This window comes from Tupaia chinensis, unplaced genomic scaffold, assembly GCF_000334495.1.
Source record: "Tupaia chinensis unplaced genomic scaffold, TupChi_1.0 Scaffold000014_1, whole genome shotgun sequence".
In the NCBI taxonomy this organism is placed as follows: Eukaryota; Metazoa; Chordata; class Mammalia; order Scandentia; family Tupaiidae; genus Tupaia; species Tupaia belangeri.
The window spans coordinates 7,204,046-7,227,850 of NW_006159444.1; the positions used below are offsets into that span (position 1 = coordinate 7,204,046).

The 23,805-nt window shown below is 38.2% G+C and overlaps 1 protein-coding gene and 1 pseudogene across 1 annotated transcript in view; one reads left to right on the forward strand and one right to left on the reverse strand.

The window, feature by feature from the left end:
• The window catches only part of LATS1 (large tumor suppressor kinase 1), a gene marked incomplete at its 5' end in the record, with an annotated part of 47,935 nt that overhangs the window by 21,410 nt on the left and 2,720 nt on the right, over window positions 1-23,805 (forward strand). The window contains 3 exon segments of the mRNA XM_006140027.3: window positions 2,035-2,617; window positions 6,409-6,591; window positions 6,760-6,866. Coding sequence (XP_006140089.2) covers window positions 2,035-2,617; window positions 6,409-6,591; window positions 6,760-6,866 — 873 coding nt within the window.
• Window positions 13,480-16,106, reverse strand: LOC102473593 (deoxynucleotidyltransferase terminal-interacting protein 2 pseudogene; annotated as a pseudogene).

Sequence of the window (23,805 nt, forward strand, 5' to 3'; positions counted from 1 at the left end):
CCTCTGTCTCTAGCTAGCTCACTTGCCATATAGCAAATATAAAAAATAAAAGCCAAAGCTAACTAGGTCCCATTTCTTGATACACTTACAAAACATTTTTTACTTGTAGTACGTTTTTTGGTTGGTGTGTTTAATCATCAGATAGATCTTATTAGAAAGTGGCAGAAGTCTCCCTTCTAATTTCTCTATTTTCATTTTATAATGTATCAAGGAAAAACGTGCTAAAATCATTAAATCAAACTGTTGAAAAGATTAGAACAAACACTGTAGATTAATCAGTGCTGTGATTCCACACAGATCTCTTCACTAGACATTATGGTAGCACTATCATCATCAGTATTGTTTGTATTTATTTATTTATTATTATTATTTTTTTTTTAGAGAGAGAGATTTGCTATAGGGTCTGTGTGTTCAAGAGACAAAGACAGAGAGACAGAAAGTGAAAAATCCCCCCTTCCTGGGGGGATGGCACGTGACAATCCTTTGCCCTCCATTCTCCTTGGGATTTTGGGCATGCACGCTCACGTGCTCCGTGTGAGTTTTAAGCCGCCAGGTCCGGGACTAGAACCACAGTCAACTATGTGGGAGTTGCTAGACATAACCATCATACCATCTCCTGGTCCCAGTATTGTTTCATATGCTTAGAGTTCAGAGATTTTAACTTCTAATCATTATATCTATCCCTCAAAATCCAGGAGGCTTAAATTTATGATTAAACTTCCTCATGTACTTGAGAGAGCTATTCTTTTTAAATGATTTTACAAATCTGATTTTACAATATTGTTATTCCTGCTATAAAATGACTTTGGTTAGCTGAGAAATACTTTGCTAATCTCTATGACTTATCTATATTTTAGTTCTTGGTATTTCTTACTAAAGTCTGTTTTATGTATTTTCTTAGTTTATTTTTCCTTTTTCCTCTTCACTCTCACTAATAGCTGATTTAAACTTTTATGGTGTTGGAAGCTTGCTGACTTCTCTAGTCTCCATTACTGTGTAGGCAAGTAAGATTTTAAGAGAAACAGTTCTGTACTAAGTCTGGCATGCTACCCTTTTTTAAAGGTTTTGCATGAAAATGTGCATCATAACAGAAGCATGAGGTTGCTGTATTTTAGTTACCTTTACATTTCTAGATTAGACCCTACTTTTCCAATTGAATTCCTTTTTTATTTAAATCTTTCAGTTTTCAATTAGTTCTTTGCTGGCTAAAATAAATTGTTCCTCTCTTCTAAATCTGGGTAGTCCTTCTCTATTCAGTAGTTGGTTTTTGTTTTTGTCTGGTTTTTGGTTTCTTCATAAGTCACTGACTACTATTCAAACTATTCTAGAATATCTAACTACTTTATAACCAGACAAGTTGTCCTTTTTTAAAGGCCAAATAAGAAAATCTTTCCATGTCATATAAGTAATGAACTATGAGTCCCACCCTTACTCTAATGCTCTGAGAAAGATAAAAGGAAAGACTATTAATGACTGTTGTGTATTCAAGAATGGAGAAGGAGTTAGTAGATCAGAGAAGACATTATTTTATTGTTCTTAATACATCAGCTTTTAGAATAAACGAACCCAGAGTAGAAGAATTTCTTCTCATGAAGTTGATAAAATGTGTGGAAGAATATTTGAGATGTAGGCATTCCGCAAAAAGAATAATATAATGAAGACAATCTACTCATATAATTTGGGATGAATATGCATGAAGAGATAGATGAGGTTGCATGTTAATGGACATTTATTTACGGCACATTGGAAAAATTTTTGAGTGCATTAGAGAAGAGTAGGAAGCCAACTAATGGTACCCTCTTCTTGCTCTCCACAGCTAAATTTGCATATATACTCACCTTGTATATCTTGTTAACTACCTCTTAAGCTTCACTTTTGATCATTAATTTTTCTCTGAAACATTCTAGATTTCTAACATGCTTTATTAAAAATTATTCATTTAATCTTTATATGCCTGAATTTTTTCTAGTTATTTCTTAATATTCAGTATTGAAGAAGATAATATCTCATTTAACATCTAGTTTGTTTGCCTAGGTTGGATTATCTCAAGATGCCCAAGATCAAATGAGAAAGATGCTATGCCAAAAAGAGTCTAATTACATCCGTCTTAAAAGGGCTAAAATGGACAAGTCTATGTTTGTAAAGATAAAGACACTAGGAATTGGAGCATTTGGCGAAGTCTGTCTAGCAAGAAAAGTAGACACTAAGGCTTTATATGCAACAAAAACTCTTCGAAAGAAAGATGTTCTGCTTCGAAATCAAGTCGCTCATGTTAAAGCTGAAAGAGATATCTTGGCTGAAGCTGACAATGAATGGGTAGTTCGTCTATATTATTCATTCCAAGATAAAGACAATTTATACTTTGTAATGGACTATATTCCTGGGGGTGATATGATGAGCCTATTAATTAGAATGGGCATCTTTCCAGAAAATCTGGCACGTTTTTACATAGCAGAACTTACCTGTGCAGTGGAAAGTGTTCATAAAATGGGTTTTATTCATAGAGATATTAAACCTGATAACATTTTGATTGACCGCGATGGTCATATTAAGTTGACTGACTTTGGCCTCTGCACTGGCTTCAGATGGACACATGACTCTAAGTACTATCAGAGTGGTAAGTAAACTAAAAATTTTTCTTTTGTTTTTTAATAATTATGTGGTTTGCTAATGTAGTAAAGTATAAGATGGTATCTTCATGGAGAGGAGACTAAAGACCTGGGTCGGGTCTTATCTTGGGGTAACTTGGGTGAGTCTTTTAGACCCTTAGACTTAACAGAATAAGAGTGTGTGTTAAATTTGAATATTTCCAAATATCATTAACATTTCTGAGTTAACTATTTAACATTTTGTTATTTTGAAATATGTCAGACAGTGTTCACAAAAAATGTTTAAATAAAGCCATGTATGTGTCCACCATTCATTTAGGAACTAGATTATCAGTAATTTAGACACCCCTAAATAATCACTTTCTCTTCTCTCCTCTGTAGAGATAACTAGTATTTCAGAACTTCATAATTAATCAGTTCTTTACTTTTCCTTATACTTTCATGTCATATGTGTATATCCCTAAATATATTTCTTCACTCTTGAATCCTTTATTGCGTCATGGATGTTGACTTCTTTTTATGTGTTTGAGATTTCTCCATGTTATTACATGTAACATTTATTTTCACTGTCCTGCTATTTATGATTCCATTGAGTTACAGTATTTATTTAACCATAAATGCTTTATGTACATGATTCTATTTAATCCTCCTGACGTCTAGGAATCAGGATGAAGAAACTGAGGCTTTTTAGATAAAGTAACTTGCCCAAAGTCAGAAAGAAATATAAGTGTAAGGGCTAAGCTTTCACACTGGGTTTGTCTGATTACAGGGCCTATGTTATTTCTAATACACCACACTTCCCTCACCAAGAGGGCTAGTGAAGTTAAGTTCATCTAACATTTGTTGAATAGTTACTAAATACTAGGTGCTTTTCTTATATTCTGATTTAATGCTCACAACAATTCTCTACGGTAAATATTAGTCTCCTGTGCTATGAGCACAAATAGATTGGCATTAAATGGAGAGACCTGAGATAGTTGAACCTGCTTTAATGTTCAGCATAATGTAATTTAGTATCTTTCCAGAGTCTCTTGAATTATTAGTTGGAGCTCTTCTTTAAAATATGATTCTAACTTTTTTATTAAAAATATTTACAGCAGGATAGAAATTAAATGTCCCCCAGATGATGATTGTGGTTAATTTCAGATACATTTCTCTAGGCAGTGTCATCTCATCTCGACTTTAAATATCATCTGTATTTCAGCGACTTATAAACCCCTCTCTCCAGAAATGTTCTGTCTCTGGAATTCCTAATTTTCACATCCTACCGCTTACTAGATATCTTCATACATATTCAAAAGGGCCTTTCAAACCTGATATTTGCCAATATTCATCTCTTTTTTTATTGGGGGAGGGGAGGTTTTTGCTATAGGGCACGTGCACTCACCAGAAAGAGAGAGAGAGACAGAAAGAGAGAAATCACCCCCTAGGGGGGATGGCCACACCACAATCCCTTCTCCATTCTCCTCTCGGGATCTTGGGCACACTCACACATGCGCCCGGCATGAGTTTAAGCCACCAGGTCTGGGACTCGAACTGTAGCCGACTAAATGGGAGTCCATTGGCACAGCCATTACGCTAACTGCTGGTCCCAATATTGCTCTCTTTAATACTGTACATGTGCAATCCCCACAGTCTTCTTATTCTTATAAATTGTGCCACCACCACCCACCTAGCTTTCCTGATTCTTTTTCTCCCCTTACTCTCTTCATCTAATCCATCAGTAAGTCATGCCACTTCTAAAATATATTCTAAAAGTATTCACTTCTACCCAGTTCCCCTATTAATAGCCAAACCCAAGCTTCTCTATAACTGCCTCTTACCTTTTCTCTATTTTCACTCTTGTCCTTCCCATAATCTATTCTCCACATAATAGCTGGAGTTTTCTTTTTTTAGACATAAATCAGATCTTGTTATTTTGCTTCAAGTTTTCCAGTATGTGTTCACTGTACTCAGTGTAGAAGGAAAACCATTTCTATTGCTTGCAAAACCCATGTGTACTGGCTCCTACTCCTTTTCCACCTCGTCTCTCCTTTTTCAGTAGCATTGGTCTTCACTTTGTTGTTGTTGTGGAATATGTTTTTCTGATTTTCAAATGATTGAGTCCCTCTCACTTTCTACATCTCAGCAAATGTCACCATCTCAATCAGTCCCTCCAAGCCACTAGACTAATGTAGCTGAACAGTCACACTTGTCATATCACCCTGTGTTGATTCTGTATATAGGACACACCACTATTTCTTATATGTAGATTTTGTTTATTGTGTTTCTTCCCCTACTAGAATATAATTTTTTTTTTTTTTTTGGAGAGATTTTCACTGTAGGGCGCGTGCGCTCGCCAGACAGACAGAGAGAGACATAGAGACAGAAAGCGAGAAATCACCCCCCAGGGGGGATGGTCACGCTGCAATCCCTTCTCCTCCATTCTCCTCTCGGGATCTTGGGCACGCACGCACACGCGCCCGACGTGAGTTTTAAGCCACCGGGTCCGGGACACGAACCGCGGTCGACTACGTGGGAGTCCAGCGACATAGCCATTACGCTAACTGCTGGTTCCCTAGAATATAATTTTTTTAAGAATTATTTTATTTAACTTTTTATTTATTTATTTGTTTGTTTCTTTTAATTTGACCAGAGAGGGACAAAGTGAGAGAGAGAAAGAGGGTGGGATAAAGTGAGAAAGCAAGCCGCCAGGTCCAAGACGCAAACCATGGTCGGCCATGTGGGAGTTCAGCACCCTTAACCACCATGCCACCTACTGACTCCCATCTTTTCTTATTTTTTTTAATGTATTCATTTATTTATTTTTAATTTGACCAGAGAGAGACAGAGAGAGGGAAAGTGAGAAAGCAAGCCATCAGATCCAGGCCTTGAACTGTAGCTGTCCATGTGGGAGTATCTAGCACCTTAACCACCACACTACCTGCTGTTCCTCCATCTTTTATTTATCACTGTCATTTTTAAAATGAAACACTGATCCAATTTGTTTGAAAGCTTATCTAGAGTAGTAATGGAAAGCAGCCTAAATAATAAATTCTTAATCCTGTCTACTCATGATTTATATTATCATTGTTTTCAAAGTTTACTTACTTATTTCTTCCATGAGCTAGAAACAGAGACAGAGACAGAGTCATGTATCCCCAACATGCCATGATCGACCCTCAGCTCTTCGTTGACCCAGATCACAGGAATATATATGCCTAGCATGCTCAGAGAGTTCCCAGAAACAAACCGAGACCTTTTTCCCACATGGGTCCAGTTCATTACTACAGTACCAACACCTGGCCTATATTATTGTAATTTAACATTGAGTAGATTATTGACTCTCAGACCAATTCTTCTTAGTGTAAAACTTTTCCTTTTGATAATTTGAAAAGTATGCTCTAGTCACTAATAAATACCATCATTGATTTGGTATACATTGTGCCTTAAGTTTGTCACAGAGGAAAATGCCGTAACGCCTAAACTGATAGCAGAAGGTTTAAGCAAGACCAACCCTGTGGCCTATTATAAGTAGTTAAAAGAGCCAGGACCCATGTGGTTGACTGTGCAGTTCCTTTTTCAGCTTGAAAGACTCACCAGGCACTTGTGCATATGTGCCCAAAATCTTAGTAAAATGGAGAAATGAAGAAGGGATTGCAGTGTGATCATGCCCTGTTGGGGAGCACTCCTCCTCTGCCTGCCTCCCTCTCTCTCTCTCTCTCACTCTCCCTTTCCTTGGCAAGTACATATCACCTCTGGCAAAATTGAAAAACCAAAGAGTCCTTGTCGCTTTTATTTATTTAATTTTACCATACAGGTGACCATCCACGGCAGGATAGTATGGATTTCAGTAATGAATGGGGTGATCCCTCGAACTGTCGTTGTGGAGATAGATTGAAGCCACTAGAGCGGAGAGCTGCACGCCAGCACCAGCGATGTCTAGCACACTCTTTGGTTGGGACTCCCAATTATATTGCACCTGAAGTGTTGTTACGAACAGGTAAAACATATATTTGTTTTATTTATTAATTCAATAGGCCAAACTTAGACCCCCCTAAATTTACACTGGAATGTGCCTCATTTTTCTGATTTATAATAAAAATGTTAGGGTATAAGTTGATGACTTAATGTTAAAGTGTTTATGAGTAACTATATAATCTTATTTTAGGATATACACAGTTATGTGATTGGTGGAGTGTTGGTGTTATTCTTTTTGAAATGTTGGTGGGACAACCTCCCTTCTTGGCACAAACACCGTTAGAAACACAAATGAAGGTAAGGTATAGAATCTATTCCAAAAGAATTGTCACGAAGTCCCTATACTATAGACCTTTATTATTTCTTAATACTTAATCTAGAGTATTGTAATCTGGAGTTTAAGCTCTGTGGCCTGAGGTTAAGGCAGCCAGATTCCACATGGATAGCTACATGGATCAAGTCCTAGACCCCAGCTTGAGAAACATGCTGAGTGCATGTGCGTGTATGCCCAAAATCCTGGAAGGAAGGAGAAAGGATGGTGGCATGACTATTCCTCATAGCAGGTACTTTCTTCTCTCCTCTCTCTGTCTCTGGCAAGTGGCATAGTCATGCCACAATCTCTTCTCCATCGTTTGGGATTGTGAGCATCTATACATGTGCATCCATAGTGTCTTTCAAGCTGTCAGGATAGGATTTGAACCCTGTTGGCCTTGTGGGGTTTGGCTCTCTTAACCACGAAGCAATGGGACAGCCCTCTGAGTTAAAGTCCAAATTTTTCCTCTGTTCCCCTTTTCATACCATTTCCTCTGTCTGGAATGTCCTTTCTTCCTCCCATCTTTTACAGCCTCCCTTATTTCTGAAGCCTACTTAACTCCTGATCATTCTTAAGCACTCTCTGAAAGGGTTCTGAGATATCATCTCTACTATAACCTCTACCCCAAGCTGTAACTGCCTAAAATTTTAAAACACTTTCAGAATTTCTTGTAGATCTACTAGTAATGTAGACTTTCAGGTATGTTAGAAAAAGTCATTATTTTGCCTTCATTTTAATGTGTGAGAAAATGCACATGTGCGTGCGTGCACGTGTGTATGTATAAAATTGAATGCTTACTTTCTAAGATTGAGAACAAGTCAAAGATGTTCACTCTTAACCACTTTTTCCCCCAAAAGAGAGAGGTTTTAGCTATAGGATGTGTGTACTCACCAGAGAGATAGAGAAACAGAAATTGAGAAATCATCCCCCAAGGGGAATGGCCACATAGCAATCCCTCCTCCTCTATTCTCTTATAGGGATTTTGAGTATGCACACCTATATGCCTGATGTGAGTTTTAAGCCACCACATCTGGGACTGGGACTAACTACATGGGAATCCAGCAAAATAACCCTTACGCCATATGTTGGTCCCCACGCTCACCACTTTCATGTTGCGGAAATAAAATACAGCACCAAAAGGAAATAAAAGGCATATAAATTGAAAAGGAGGAAATGAAAAACTTAGATTTATACATGACATAATTTCTATATAAAAAGTTCTAAGAAATTTATAGGTACTCATCAAACTAATCAGTGAGATTAGCAGTATTATAGGCTATAAGGATTATATATTAAATTCATTATATCTCTTTTTAATGATAGAAGGTGCAAGCAGATGCACACATGGGAGTGAGAGAGAAGTAAAGGGAACCAGACAGTGGAGCTAAGGAATGGTGGATAATATTGGATCATTGGGAGAGTCATGATGCATTTTTCCATAGAAAAACAGGAAAATACATCCTGACTCCTGATGACCTAATATATGGTTCACACGTGCTGCTGTCTTTCCAAATTTTAGCAGCCTCTCCCTTGTGAATCACTGCCCTGGTTGCTAAAAGTATCTAATCAAGTTCCAAAGTTTGAAAATAGTTTATTCCGATCATGTTTTAACAGTTTCACAGTTTTTATGGAAGAACAAACCCCTGAAGCTTCTTACTCTGCTGTTTTTTGTGACTTTTCTTTCTGCGGTGGTTTTGAGTATTACTCTTTGTATGGTTTGGTTTGTGGTTGTTCTAGTGACTATAAAATACATCTGAGGGTCCCAGGCCAGCAGGTGGCTAGGAGGTTAAGACACTGGATCCCACATGGCTGACTCCACGGTTTGAGGACTGGACCCAGTAGCTTAAAAAAAAATTAAAAGGAGTTAATCCTGTTGTGCTTGCATTGGCCTCCTCACCAGGAGTCTTGAGCCCCCAGTCTGGGCAGGGCTTTAGGATGAGTCTGTGCTTGGGGCCTTTTATACACCAACAATGAACAAAGAGAATTGAAGTAAGAAATCCCATTTACAATAACCACAAAACCAATAAGATAGCTAGGGATAAACCTTACCAAAGACGTCAAAGATCTCTATAAGGAAAACTATGAAACACTAGAAAAAGAAATTAAAAATGATTTTTAAAAAAGTGGAAAAACACCCCATGTTCCTGGATTGAAAGAATTCATATAATCAAAATGACAATTCTCCCCAAATTAATTTACAAATTCATTGTAATCCCAATCAAACTACCAGAGATATTCCTCACAGAAATAGAAATAATAATCATAAAATTTGTCTGGAAGCATTAAAGGCCCCGTATTGCCAAAGCAATATTATAAAAGGAGAATAAAGTAGGAGGCATTTCACTTCCTGACCTCAGAACATATTATGGAGCCATGATAATTAAAACAGCATGGCATTGGCATACAAACAGGTAGACCAATGAAACAGAATTGAGAACCCCCAAATAAACCCCAAAACATACAGCCATCTTATTCCTGACAGAGGGCACAAGACAGTCCAGTGGGAAAAAGAACATCTCTTCAGCAGAGCTGGCAGGTGGTGTGGTGGTTAAGGGTGCTGGACTCTAATGTGGCCAACCATGGTTCAAGTCCCAGACCTAGTGGCTTGTTTGCTTTCTCTCTCTCTTTCTCATTAGTTAAACGAAATAATTCTTTAAAAAAAAAAGAGAGAGAGAGAGAAAGAAAATATCTCTTCAGCAAATGGTGCTGGAAGAACTGGATATCCACCTGCAGAAGAATGAAATGATCCTTATCTCTCACAACTAACAAAAATTAACTCAAAATGGATTGAAGATCTAAAAATAAAACCTCAAACTGTAAAAATAAAGGTGGAAAACCTCTTGGAGACCTTGGAGAAGGCAAAGACTTCTTAAAGAAGACCTCCAAAGCACAGGCAATAGTCCGAAAAATAAACTAATAGGGCCATGTTAGGCTAAGAAGCTTCCATACAGCCAAAGAAGCAGTAAGTAGAGTGAGAAGATAACGCTCAGAGTAGGACAATATATTTGCAAATTATACCTCAGATAAAGGACTGATAACCAAAATATACAGGGAATTCAAGCACCTTACCCACAAAAAATAATCCAATTAAAAGTTGAGAAAATGAGCTGAACAGACAATTCTCTGAAGAAGACATATGAATGGCCCAAAAGCATGTGAAACATGCTCATCATCTCTTATTATAAGGGAAGTGCAAATCAAAACCACAATGAGATGCCACTTAACCTCCATCAGAATGGCTAAAATTAAGAAAATAAATAATGATAAGTGCTGGTAAGGCTTATCACTATAGGAGAACTCTCCTATACTGTTGGTGGGAATGTAAATTAGTACAACCATTTTGGAGGATGATATGTAGATTTCTTTACACACCTACAAATACAGTTACCATACGACCCAATAATTCCACTTTTAGGTATTTACCCAAAGGATAGAAAAAGTCTCAGTCGGAAAACCACTTGCACATCCATGTTTATTGCAGCATTATTTACAATTGCTAGGACCTGGAATCAACTCAGATGTCCAAAAGTAGATGATTCGATTGAAAAAATGTAGCACATGTACTCTATAGAATACTATTCAGCCATAAAAAATAATGAAACCCCGATATTTGATACAAAGTGGATGAATATGTAAGACTTGATGCTAAGCAAGTCAGACTATGAAATACAGACTTTGTATGTCCCCCACTCAAATATATTGATAATCTGTGCTCTATGGCAGAAACTGAAAGTTTGCAGGGTGTAGTAGCAGGGAGGGCAGCAGTAGATACTAGAGATAGTAAGGTTAGGGGTAATATAGGAGTGGATAATGGAGGGAGGAAGGAGAATAGGGAAGAAAAAGAAAAAGTACTTTTAATTGACAAAAAAAAGCTATTTGCTGATTATATGTATAGTAATGTCTTTGTTTTGATTTATATGCATGGTAATCATGTTGAAAAGAGAAATGTTATACACTGTAAAGATATATGTGATTAAATGTAATATAAATCAGCACCTGCATTTGGCACAGTTGTGTTTCTCAGTGCATGGCTCTATACAAATGCTTACCATGGTAGCTCTTTAAATGTTTATGACCAAAACAGAAATGCATGAGGGGAGATGGCTACTGAACTTCAGCTGTAAAATGTTGCTTTCATTGACTAAAAATGAAGATTTTCTGCTCAGACTTCTCCCTCCAGATTTATTTCTAGATTGGAGAGGTACAAACCCAGGCCCATTTTGAGATGGCTACTGAAGTTTAGCTGTGAAATTGCTTTCATTGACTAAAAGTGAAGATTTTCTGCTGAGACTTCTCCTTCAATTAATTTCTAGATTGGTAGGGCAACCTCTGAATCCTTCTCTGCATCTCTCTGTCTTACTCTGTCTCCCTGTGTTTCCCTGTGCCTCTTAATTTATTTTATTTATTTATTTTTTAAGGTAAAGTATTCTCTGGGCTCTCAAGCCCCTCCTTTATCTTGCTAACTCATGCCTTTCCCTCTCCTATTTAGGAGAGGCACAAACCCAAGCCTATTCTGAGATGGCCACTGAACTTCAGCTGTGAAATACTGCTTTTGCATGATGTGTACCATGCAGTTTTCATTTTTTGCTTTTTAAAATAAGATATAAAAAATTTTATTGTCTTTTTTTCTTTCTTTTTTCTTTTTTCCTTTATTTTTTCTTCTTACCTCCTCTACTCTTTTCTTTTTTTCTTTTAACTTCATCCCTGGGCTGCTCAGCCTCCACACACTGAATGTATAGACTGGTCTACACGAACAGTATCCAAACATCTGATTACTATTAAGGTCAGAATATTCCTCAATTCCTACTGAATCTGATGCACAAAGAGTGAAAAATGGAACAGAAGAGAGATTGCACATCACCTCCTCCAGCATGCCTCTGAACAGCTCAGATTTAACTTAAAGAATCAATAAGAAATGTACGACTCATCAGAAGACCAGAAATCACCACAGGGGCACAAGAAATATGAGAAAGCAAGAAAATACCTCTCCTTCAAGGGAAAAGAGTAACTCCTCTTTATCCACAAACAGTACAGTGAAACTCATGGAAATGTCAGGTAAAGAATTTAGAATATTCATAGTGACAGAGCTAACAGAGATGCAAGAGAAGAGAGACAGTGAACTCCAGAATACACAGGAGAAAAGAGCTGACATGATTTCTAGGAGGTGAGGAAGTTCTTTCATGATCTGAAAGAGGAAACACACACCATGAAGAAGAATCAAACAGAATTGTTAGAGATGAAGGCTATAATACAGGAAATCAAAACCTCCCTTGAAAGTATTAAAAGTAAACTAGCTCATACGGAGGATCGAATCTCAGATGTAAAAGGCACAATCACTGGCCTAGAAAAATCCACCACAAAGACTGAGAAAATAGCACCCCCAAAATGAGAATAATATACAAGAAATACTAGATACTATTAAACATACAAACATCCGAATAATTGGTATCCCAGAAGGTGAAGAGACTAACAAGGACATTGATAATCTATTCCATGAAATACTGGAAGAAAACTTTCCAAACCTAGAGAGGCATTCAGAGATCCTGTCCAAAGAAATACAAAGGAACCCAAGTAGAATCAACCCAAGATCTTCCTCAAGACACATTAGAGCCACATTGACCAAACCCACAAAGACAGGATACTGAGATTGGCAAAAAGAGAGGTGTCAAGTTACCTACAAAGGATATCCCATCAGGCTAACAGTGGACCTTTCATCAGAAACAATGCGAACAAGGAAAGAATGGGAAAATATTTTCAAAGTGTTAAGGGAAAAACAATTTCAACCAAGATGACTGTACCCAGCAAGATTATCCTTCATATAGGAAGGAAAGACAAGAATATTCTCAGATAAACAAAACCTGAAAGAATTTACCAATACCAGACCAGCTCTTCAAGAAGTTTTGAAGGGAGTGCTATACCAGGAAAACTAAATACAGATACATAGAAGTAAGAGTTCAGTAACAACTAAGAAAAGGGCCAACTTAATGGTAGGGCCAAGTCAGGAGTTGAATGTTCCCTTCCAGAATTTAAATGGGAAAATCGGACCACAACAGAAGAAAATTAAGAACATGAGACTGAACTCGTGAAAAATAATCTTAAGACTTTTGACTAAAACATTACTGACTTTCTTCTAGGTTTTGTTTTCCAGATTTAAGGATTTTTGTCTTGTCTTGAGCTGCTGATATGTTCATGTACCTACTATTTGAACAGAATTACAACCAGTTTCCTGGCTTTAAGTTTTAAGGCAAAGCTCTCTTAGCATTATTTTAAATTTTGATTTTAAAATTAAAGCTAAAACTGCATTTCTTTTTTTTTTTTTTAAGAGTTGAAGCCAAGGTCACACATTTATTTTATTATTTTTTTAGAGGTTTTTGTATAGGGCGCGCGTGCTTGCCAGAAAGACAGAGAGACAGAGACAGAAAGTGAGAAATCACCTCCCTCAGCGGGGAGGCCATGCTGCAATCCCTTCTCCTCCATTCTCCTCTTGGGATCTTGGGCACACATGCACACGTGCCCAGCATGAGTTTAAGCCACCGAATCCGGGACTCAAACCACAGTCGACTATGTGGGAGTCCAGTGACATAGCCATTATGCCAACTGGTGGTCCCCACACATCTATTTTTATTCTAAAGGGCATGTAACTGACTCTCAAATCAACTTCTTCCAAACAGAAATCCTATAAAAACAAGGCCAGTATATATTAATTTTTGTGATGGTGTTAGTTTTCAAAATAATTTTAGTAACCAGGATATATAAAGTATTATGGTTTGCTTGGTGAATCTTAATTGCAAAACTTCTTTTTTTGGAATTTTCCTGCTGCGTTTGCTGCTTTTTCAGCCATGATCTCTGCATACTTCCTTTGGTTGTATCTTCTGAACTCGGAATCAGCCAGCAGTTCTTCCACAATAGTTCTTTTCCTTTGCTTCTTGGGAACTCATGAATGGTAGAAGTCAGCTGGGTTATCAACAATGGTTCCAATCTGGAAGTACTTGGGGAAGCCATCTCTATCATTTTTCTTATAAAACCTCTTTGGGTCCATGCTTGCTCTCATCTTCAGTGCTTTGAGATAGTTTTTCAGTTCATCTGTCAATTCTGGAGCTTTCATACCAAACCAGCCATCACCAGCTGTTTTTTGTCGCTCCTTTCTGCATTTTTTCTGAAGTTGATGCTTTGATTCACTATATGTTGGGACACAGTAATTTTTTTCAAAATCAGGGGTAATGATGGCTTTCTGCAAAAGCGCATTTTTCCTTTTCTCCTTGATCTGTATTAAGGTTCTCTTCTTAGACTGTAGTTTGTCTGCACTGAAATTAATATATAAACCACCCAACTGCTTGATACTCAGACCAGGGTCTATGCTGCTGCTTGTCAACTTCAGAAGTTTAGACTTTGTGTTATTTAGTAAGTCATCTTCATCATCACTAATCTCATCTTTACTTTTGTCAAGGTCTGATAGTTCTTCGCTTTTTTCATCCTCTTCCTCCTCTTCATTAGTGGCACTCTCACTTGCCTTTTCTTCCTCTTCCAAGTAAAAATTTTTATCAGAACTCAATCCAGGAGTTGTGTCAATTACAAACAATGCATTGTGTCATGTGACATATTTCTTGGGTGTCCACTTAAAGACTCCCTTTGTTCACTATCTTCAACAAAACACAAAGTGTCCCCTTCATCCTCACTGTGTTCAGATTGCTGGCTTTCATCACTGCTGAGAACTAATAAAACAGAATCATCCTTATCCTGACATGTGTTGATCTCAGACTTGTAATAGTGTGGTAGCACACTCATCATCTACATTCCCTTCACTGTGGTCTTCGCTGAAACCGATAATTGTGGAGTCTTCATTATCATCATCATCACATTCACCAAACTTTGTCAAATCATTTTTATAGTGCTCTTTCTCTCCTCATTCCATCTATCCACTTCCACAACCACAAATGTTTGAGCTAACGATTTCATTACAGCCTCACAGTTCAGATTTGAGGACTCTGATCTAGTTTCGTTCTTTTGGGGAGTTGAATACCTTTCAGAAGCTAACTGTCGACTGCTAGTGCCCTGAAGCTCAGAAAGACATTTCAACTAAGAACTTTCCTCATTAATTTCTTCCTCCTCATCTGTTACTCCATTGGCGTCTTCATCCAAATTATGCTTTTTTATTTCTTAAAAGATGCCACCTTGGTCTGTTTTTCCTCTCTTACATTAAAACATTGATGTTTCTGCATTGCTGGCATTTTTTCCAAATTTCTGTGGGAGGAATCACTATCAGTATTGCAAATATCATTATTATAAAAATCTGACTTATTTATCTGAGAAAGAGATTTTGCTTGTAAATCAGAAGTCTCTCTAGTGTTTGAATCCTCTGAACTTACAGTTGTATCCATGATATGCCTTTGATTTCTTGGTAAAATATTATCATCTTTCTTTTTGGTGTGTGCTTGTGATTTCCTTTGCATACTCCTGGTTCTTCTCCTAGCTGCGACGGCAGAAAGTGAACTGTCTGAGCATGAGGACTCAGCATTGGAAACAGCTTCTGTATGTGGTTCTTGGCTTGGTTCTGTTAGAGATTTAGCCTTACTCCTGGTTAATGTAGTTATTTCTGGAGAAGGCACAATTCTAGAAATACCTGAAACATGAGATTCTGCTTCAGAGACAACTTCTTCAGTATGAGACTCATTTATTGGAGTTATTTTCAGTTTTTTCCTAATTTTGGACATTGGGGTACAAGCAATTAAGATCTGCCTTCTTGTTACTCTGAAAATGGGATCCTGGGGCTCAGACACAGAAGAACAATTTGACTCCGCTTCAGAGGTCTCTCCATTAGTATATGATTCAGTCATTTCTGACAATGAGCCTGTAGTTCTGTTCTTGTTTCTGCTCTTAGCTCTAGGGATTGAACTTCGTTTCTCAGTTGTTTGTGGTTCAGCAACGGTTGGGTCATTAGACCCAGATTCCTTCTTACTTTCTGGATGTGCTGGAATCCCTTTAGCAGCACTCTTCTCCTGGCAGCGTGGAGGTGACGTGGCATGCCTCGCAGCCTGAGAGCAGGCGGACCTGGTGACCACCATCCTCCAAAACTGCATTTCTTGAAATTAAAAAATATATTAAAAAATACCTATTTAATGACCACAGTAACCTATATAGCATCAGCTAGGTGCTACTTTATTGTATATTCATTCTACTCAGAGCTTCATGCCTAAAGTTGGACATGTGGTCACAGATAAGTATATATCAACTGAACTTGTTATTAAAAGTAGTTAGATTAATTAAGATATTTTGTGAATCAATAAAATGTGGGGGTGGGGGAGAAAAGAATGGGAAGCAACTGTAGACACCAGAGACAGTGTGGGAGGAGGGTGGGAAATGGCAGAGGGCGAGAAAGGGGGGGGAATAAGTCTGTATATGTGTGTGTGTGTGTGTGTGTGTGTGTATATAAACACACTCATGCATATATATGTTATATATGTATATATACATATGTAACAAGAAATGAAAAGTTATTTGTCAATCATAACATGATTAAGCCACTATGCAGTGTATTCTGGACAGGAAATCACATTTTCTATGCTGTGAGATTCTCAATGAATGTAGTGAATCAATGTAAAATAAATTCATAAAAAAAAAATGCATATGAGGGTCTTCAAAAAATTCAGAGAATGCATATTATGAAAAGACAGTGCATGGATTTCAAAAATCATTTGCATCGAACTAAACTCCAACCTTCATTCCAGTTTTACCCACAAACTTTAAGTTTCCCTTATACTTTGTTTTTGCAGTCTATGTAGAATTGTTATTTTGCCACTTCAGGTTTAATGTAGAACTTAACTGCCAGGGCTGGCAAGTGGTGTGGTGGTGAAGAGTGCTGGACTCCCACATGGCTGACTGTGGTTCGAATCCTGACCCTAACGACTTGCTTTCTCACTTTCCATCTCTCACTCTGTCCTTCTCTGGTCAAATTTAAATAATTAAAAAAAAAAAATAGACCGTAACTGCCACATAGGTTTTTCTCTCCCCTTTATGTGATAGGCAGTTTATACTTTACATTACATTTAAAACCTAATCTAGGGGACCAGCAGGTGGCATGGTGGTTAAGGCGCTGGACACTCCCACATGGTCAACCAGGGTTCAAGTCCTGAATCTGGTGGCTTGCTTTCTCACTTCCTCTCTCTCTCATTCTCACCCTCTGTCTCTTTCTGGTCAAATTGAAAAATAAGTGAATGAATAAATAAAATACAATAAATATTAAAAAAAAACCTAATCTAACAATGTTAAAATTTCTGCTTTCAACCATCACTGTATTTTAAAGAACTCAGGTGAAACGAATAGTCATTTATAGTATCTACTTGGATAGTTAGCATTTTCCTTGCTTATTCTACATTCCTCATGATCATGATTGCTTCCTTCTTAAGCAAATTTTTTTGTTTGTTTTGTTTAAGGTTTTCCAGATAGGGTGCAGGTGTGGGTGCTCTTGGGAGAGATACAGAGAGAAAGACAGTGAGAAGGGAAAGTAAGAACTTACTCCCATGGGGGATGGCCATGCCGCAGTCCCTTCTCTTCCACTCTCCTGGGATTTTGGACATACAGGCACATGTGCCTGGTGTGATTTTCAAGCCACCAGGTCTGGAACTCAAACCATAGTTATATATGAATCCAGCACCTTAACAATTACGCCCGCTGTTAGCCCCTTAAGCAAATATTTAAAAATTCATTTGCTAGTAACAGGTTTCTTTCTCTTTCTTCCTCTTTCTCTCCTTTCTTCCTTTCTTTCCTCCATTCTTTCTTTCTTCCTTTTTTGCTCACTTGCTTTCTCTATTTCTGTTTTTACCATAGGGCATATATGCTCACAGGAGAGAGACAGACAGTGAGAGGGAAGGTGAGAACTCATGATGACCATGGTTCAATCTCTCCTCCTTCATTTTTCTCCTGGGATTTTGGGCACACACACACACACACACACCCCTGGTGTGATTTTCAAGCCCCCAGGTTGGAGATTTAAACTGTGGTCAGCCATGTGGGAGTCCAGTGCCTTAGCCATTATGCCACCTGATGGCTCCCAGCAACAGATTTCTTTTATGTCTTTATTGTTTCTTCTTTAGGCCAGTAACTTTTGGTATACAATTCTGGCTTTTAGTTCTTACAAATTTCCTCCACATTTTCCTCAAGTGATACATCATTTTTCTCTGGCTGCTTTCAATAATGTGTTTTTGTCAGTATGATAACTGGGAATGTTTGGCCTGGATTTTCATAGGGTTTTTCATATTTGATGTTCATGGAGCATCTTGAATTTGTAAGGTTATGTCTTTCATCACATTCTAGATGTGTTTAGACATTATTTCTTCAGATATTTTTCTGTACCAGATGCTTTCTTCTCTTCAGAACTCTAGTGAATCCAGCGATAGGAATGTTAGACCTTTTTATATGATCCCACAGATTCCTGAGTTTCTGTTCATATTTTAAATCTTTGTTCCCTCTGGTGTTCAGAATGAGTAATTCTAAAAGTCTGTCTTCAAGTTCACTGATTCTTTTCTCTAACATCTCTATCCTAGTATTTATCTGTTGAGTTTTTTTTTAACATTTTTTTTCAGTTGTAAAATTCCATTTGATACTTCTGTATATCTTTCATTTCTTTGCTGAGACTTTCTATCTTTAATTTTTTTTCAAGCATTTTCACTCTTATTTTGGAGCATTTCTATAATGGCTATTTTAAACTTTTTTTTTAACGGCTTAAAACTATTCAGTTTATTTAGCTAACAGGATATTCATTTTAATTTTTACAGGAATTACAAACACAAATAAATAATGTGGCAGCAATGTCTTCAGAGTTAGCAGGATTTGAGTTACAAAGATAACATTGAGAATTTATAATTCAACTTTTTATATAAAACTATTTCTCAGCCCATTTCATCTTTATATTTTATATGTACTCTTTAAGCATTAGCTCATCTTAAATAGACATACTGATTTTATACAATCTTTTTCTCAGGAAGGATGTGTGTGACCCAGTAATTAAAGAAAGCCGAGATTACTCTGGCATGATCTTACTGTACTACTACTTTGTTAAAGCTGGTCCACACTGCAGCTATCTCTCACCAGAGTCACTCTTACAGCCCGTGGCTGGTCTCCAGTCTTGATCCCCTTCCATCTGGTCTCAACACAACAGCACACACACCTGCAGGATGCATCGTGCAATGTTTTGGGAACATTTCCAGAGCACTCTTCAATCTCTTGAAAAAGTAACAGAGTTTTCATGTGATCCAGAATGAACACATCAGATGGTTAAAAACTCCTCAGTGGTTTCTGCACAGACAGCTGGATCTGAATCTTTGGCCATACCTCTGGTCTGCCCTTGCTCTGAGAGCACAGCCTAATATGCTGGGTTTGAGGTTCAGGTCAACCCTGGTCTGTTCAGTACTTCTAGGCTTTACTGTGACTGGCTGTGTTGTTTCTCTTGATATTCCTAGGGCAATGTGCCAGTTCATATTATTGGTGAGAAGAATTTAAATATTATAAGTAATTACATTTTTTTGGAGAGGTTTTTGCTATAGGGCACATGTGCTCGCCAGAAAGACAGAAAGAGACAGAGAGACAGAAAGCGAGAAATCACCCCCCAGGGGGATGGCCACGCCTCAACCCCTTCTCTGTTTTCCTCTCAGGATCTTGGGCACACACGCACATGTGCCTGGTGTGAGTTTAAGCCACTGGGTCTAGGACTTGAACTGTGGTCGACTACATGGGAGTCCAGTGACACAGCCATTATGCCAACTGCTAGTCCCCAATTACATTTATTTTTAATACTTTTTGTTTTGTTTTGTTTTGAGAAAAGGTGGCTGCCAGGTCCAGGACTCGAACCACAGTCAGCCATGTGGGAGTCTAGTGCCCTTAACCACCACGCCTCCTACCAGCCCTTTAAAGTCCTTCTCAAACAACTCTAATGTTCTGTCATCCCAACCTAGACATGTATTAATTGTCTTTTCCTATGCGAGTTGAGATTTTCCTGGTTCTTTGTATGCTAAGTAATTTTGGATTATATCCTGGACATTTTGAATATTATGTTATGAGGCTCTGGGTCTTGTGTAAATCTTATCGAGAATGTTGGCATTATTTTGGCAGGCATTAAGCTTGGTTGGATTTAGGCAACAAATTCCAATCTGCCCTTTGTGGCTTATGATTTCAATGTCTGTTTCACTTTCAAAGCTTTTGCTATTGCTGCCAGGAAATCCCTTTCCCACTCCCTGGCCCTGAAGTAGAAGGGCTTCTCCTGGAGCTGTCTCTGTGCCCAGACTGTGGGCTACCCTGTCCAGACTGGGGATGCCACAGGGACAAAGTGGTAAACTCACTATCAAGTTTAGTGGTACTTGGAATACTCATCTTCTTTCCTGGTGTGCCTGTTTCTGTGTACTTTTTAGGGTTTTTATGTAGCTGCTGCATGCATTCTGCCAAGGTTTTAAAGCTGCATTCATGGGAAAGAGGCCAGAGTGGACCTAGTATTTCTCACAGAACTGCAACCTCTCTCTGGATGCTTTTAGGTGTTTTTTTTTTTTTTTTTTTGGTTGTTTTTTTTGGTTTTTTTTCCTTTCTCTTTAACTTCAGTTTTCTGAATTTAACCAGTTTTTTTTTTTTTTTTGTGGTTTTTATTTTGTTTTGTTTTGCTATAGGGTGTGTGCATTCTCCAGAAAGGCAGAGAGAGACAGAGAGATCGAAAACAAGAAATCACCCCCCATGGGGGATGGTCATGCTGCAATCCCTTCTCCTCCATTCTCCTCTCAGGATCTTGGGCACGCATGCACACGCGCCCGGCATGTTTTAAGCCACCAGGTCCAGGACGCGAACCGTGGTCGACTACGTGGGAGTCCAGTGACATAGCCATTACGCTAACTGCTGGTCCCCTGTATTTATCTTGATAGAGGTTCACTAAGCTTTAATTGTAGGTTTATGAAGTTTAATTGGCTTTCATCAATTTTGGGAAATTCTCTATCATTATCTCCGCAAATAGTTTTTGTGCTTCCTTCTCTTCTTCTGAGACTCTTTATTTATATTTATAGTATTCTTTTGATATTGTCCTACATGTCTTTTATGCATTTTTCTTTTTTCATTCTTTCTCTGTGCCTCAGTTTATGTGATTGTTACTGATCCATTTTTGAATTAATGAAATCTCTTTTTGCTGCATCTAGTCATTTTGTCTTTGTTTTCTTTTGTTTTGTTTTACCTTAAACTAAAAAAATGCTGAATGTACCTTACCATTTAAAAATGAGGATCATCGCCAGCAGGTGGCATGGTGGTTAAGTGGCTGGACTCCCACATGGCCAAACATAGTTCAAGTCCCAGACCCAGTGGCTTACTTTCTCACTTTCCCTCTTTCTCTCTATCTCTTTGAGGTGAGCACATGTGCCTTATAGCAGATTTTAAAATAAATAAATAAAATAATTCTTTAAAACATAAAATGAAAAAAAAAAAAAAAGAATTTGTTGCCTGAATCCAACCAGGCTTAATTGTTGCCTGAATCCAACCAGCCAGTGGTTTGATGGTGAAGACAGCTGGATCCTCATAGGTGATGTATGGTTTGAGTCATGGACCTGAAAGTTTGGAAAGCAGGTCAGGAGTGTGTGCATGCATGTTCAAAATCCGAAGAGGAGAATGGAAGAGAAGAAATTGTAGCATGACCATCCCTGCTGGGAGGAGCTTTCTTACTTTTCCTGTATCTGGCAAGTGTGCATGCCCTATAGAAAAAATGTAAAAATAAATTAAAATTTACAAAAAAATGACAAGTCTTTCCAATTGTTTGTGTATTTCTTCAGTCTAAAATAACTGATGGAACCAGGCATAACTTTTACCATAGCATGATTTTTTCCCAAAAGAATTTTAAAAATAGTAGTCAAGGCATCTCCTTTTTCTAACCTGGGATAAAATGCATAGTACTGGAGCCAGCCTAGTAGCCTGATGAGTAAAGGAAGCTAGATCCCACATGGATGACTGCAGTTTGAATCTCACCCTCAGCAGCTTGAAAAATACATCAGCTGCTTGTGCATGCATGCCCAAATCCTACAGAATAGAGAAAAGAAGTGCTCGTGGCATGACCATGTCCCATTATATGGTTCTCTCTCTCTCTCTCTCTTCATTATGAGCACACATACCCTATGACAACTGAAAAAAATAATAATAAAATAGGGTCAGCTCCTGGCCTACTTGGTTAAGGAGCTGAATCTGGCATGGCTGACTGAGTAGTTGAAGTCCCAGACCCAGCAACTTGAGAAACATGCCAGTGTGCATACGTGCCCAAGATCCTGACCGGATGGAGAAATGGAGAAGGGATTGCAGCATGACCACAATCTACTGAAGGGAGTGCGTTCTCCCTGTCCTCTTACTCTCTGGCAAATTTTTAAAAATAAAAAGTAAGGTAAAATAAAATGAACATCTACAACAGGATATCTTCCTTTCCTATAGAGCAGCTGATTAGCTCATATGTGAGTAAGGAAGAAAGGGGTTTATTTATTTTATTGTACAAATATTTCTTGACTGTCTGACTGCTACCGAGTAATAAGTTGAAGATGTCTAAGTTAAATAACAATGCATTTTACTGCTTAACAGATTTACCCCAAATCCATGAAACACTGTACTCAAAGTCTCATAGTATTTCACCTACTTCTCAAGAGTTCTGGGGGAATACTGGGTAGTCTGGTTTCACTTGGCATTCATTTCTTCCTTCCTCATTCAGTTTTATTCAAAACTGGAACAAAGATTTATTGGACATATGTTAATCATGTACCAGGCAATCTACCAAGCAATGGGAAGTGTAAAAACAATGTTTTTCATGGTCTCTAACTTTATGAAATTTCATACTCCAGTAGAAGGAGAAAGACATAAATAGTTATCAAAGGTATTAGAAGTATTATGATAGAAGTAATTATTTGTACTGAAGGGAGAAGAGCTTAGCAGAATTTTTTTTAAATAATTATTTATTTTTTATTATTTTTATTTTTTCACATGAGTTTTGCCAGAGAAAGACAGATAGAGAGTGAGAAAGCAAGCTGCCAGATCCAGGACTCAAACCATGGTTGGTCATGTGGGAATTCCACCACCTTAGCCACCATGCCATCTGCTGGCCCCAAGGAGAGTAGAACTTTACAGTGAGGGTCATTCGGTGGCATGGTGGTTGGGGCACTGGACTCCTGTTTGGCCAGCCATGGTGCAAGTCCAAGCCCTGGTTGCTTGCTCTTTCACTTTCTCTCACTCTCTGTGGTTAGCCTTATAACAAATTTAATAATAATAATAAATTAAATAAATAATAATTAAGAAGAAAAAACATGCAGTGGGACTTCACTGCAGTAGCATGTGCTGGTTGACACTGCTGTGTGGAAGTCAGAAGCCACATGGGAGTCCAGGTTCAATTCCCAGCCAACCCTAAAAACCCAAATATGGTAACATATGCTGGTAGTCCCAGCTATGTAGTTTGCTGAGACAAAAGGGATCAGGCGTTCATAGTCAGCATGGGTAGCATAGCAAGATCATGTCTGAAAGAGTTGGGTATTGGCATGTGTCTATAGTCCCAGTCACTTAAGGGAATGAGGCAGGAGAATGGTGACATAGTGAGATCCTGTGTTTTTTCAAAAAGTGGTTAAGGGAATGGGGCCAGCAGTTAGCATAATGGCTATGTCACTGGACTCCCACTTAGTCGACCGTGGTTCGCGTCCCAGACCCAGTGGCTTAAAACTCACACCGGGCGCGTGTGCATGCGTGCCCAAGATCCTGCGAGGAGAATGGAGGAGAAGGGATTCCAGTGTGGCCATCCCCCCTGGGAGTGATTTCTCGCTTTCTATTTCTCTGCCTGTCCCTCTCTCTGTCTGGCGAGCGTACATGCCCTATAGCAAAAAAAAAAAAAAAAAAAACCTCTAAAAAAAAAAAGTGGTTAAGGGAAAAAGATCTTACAAAACT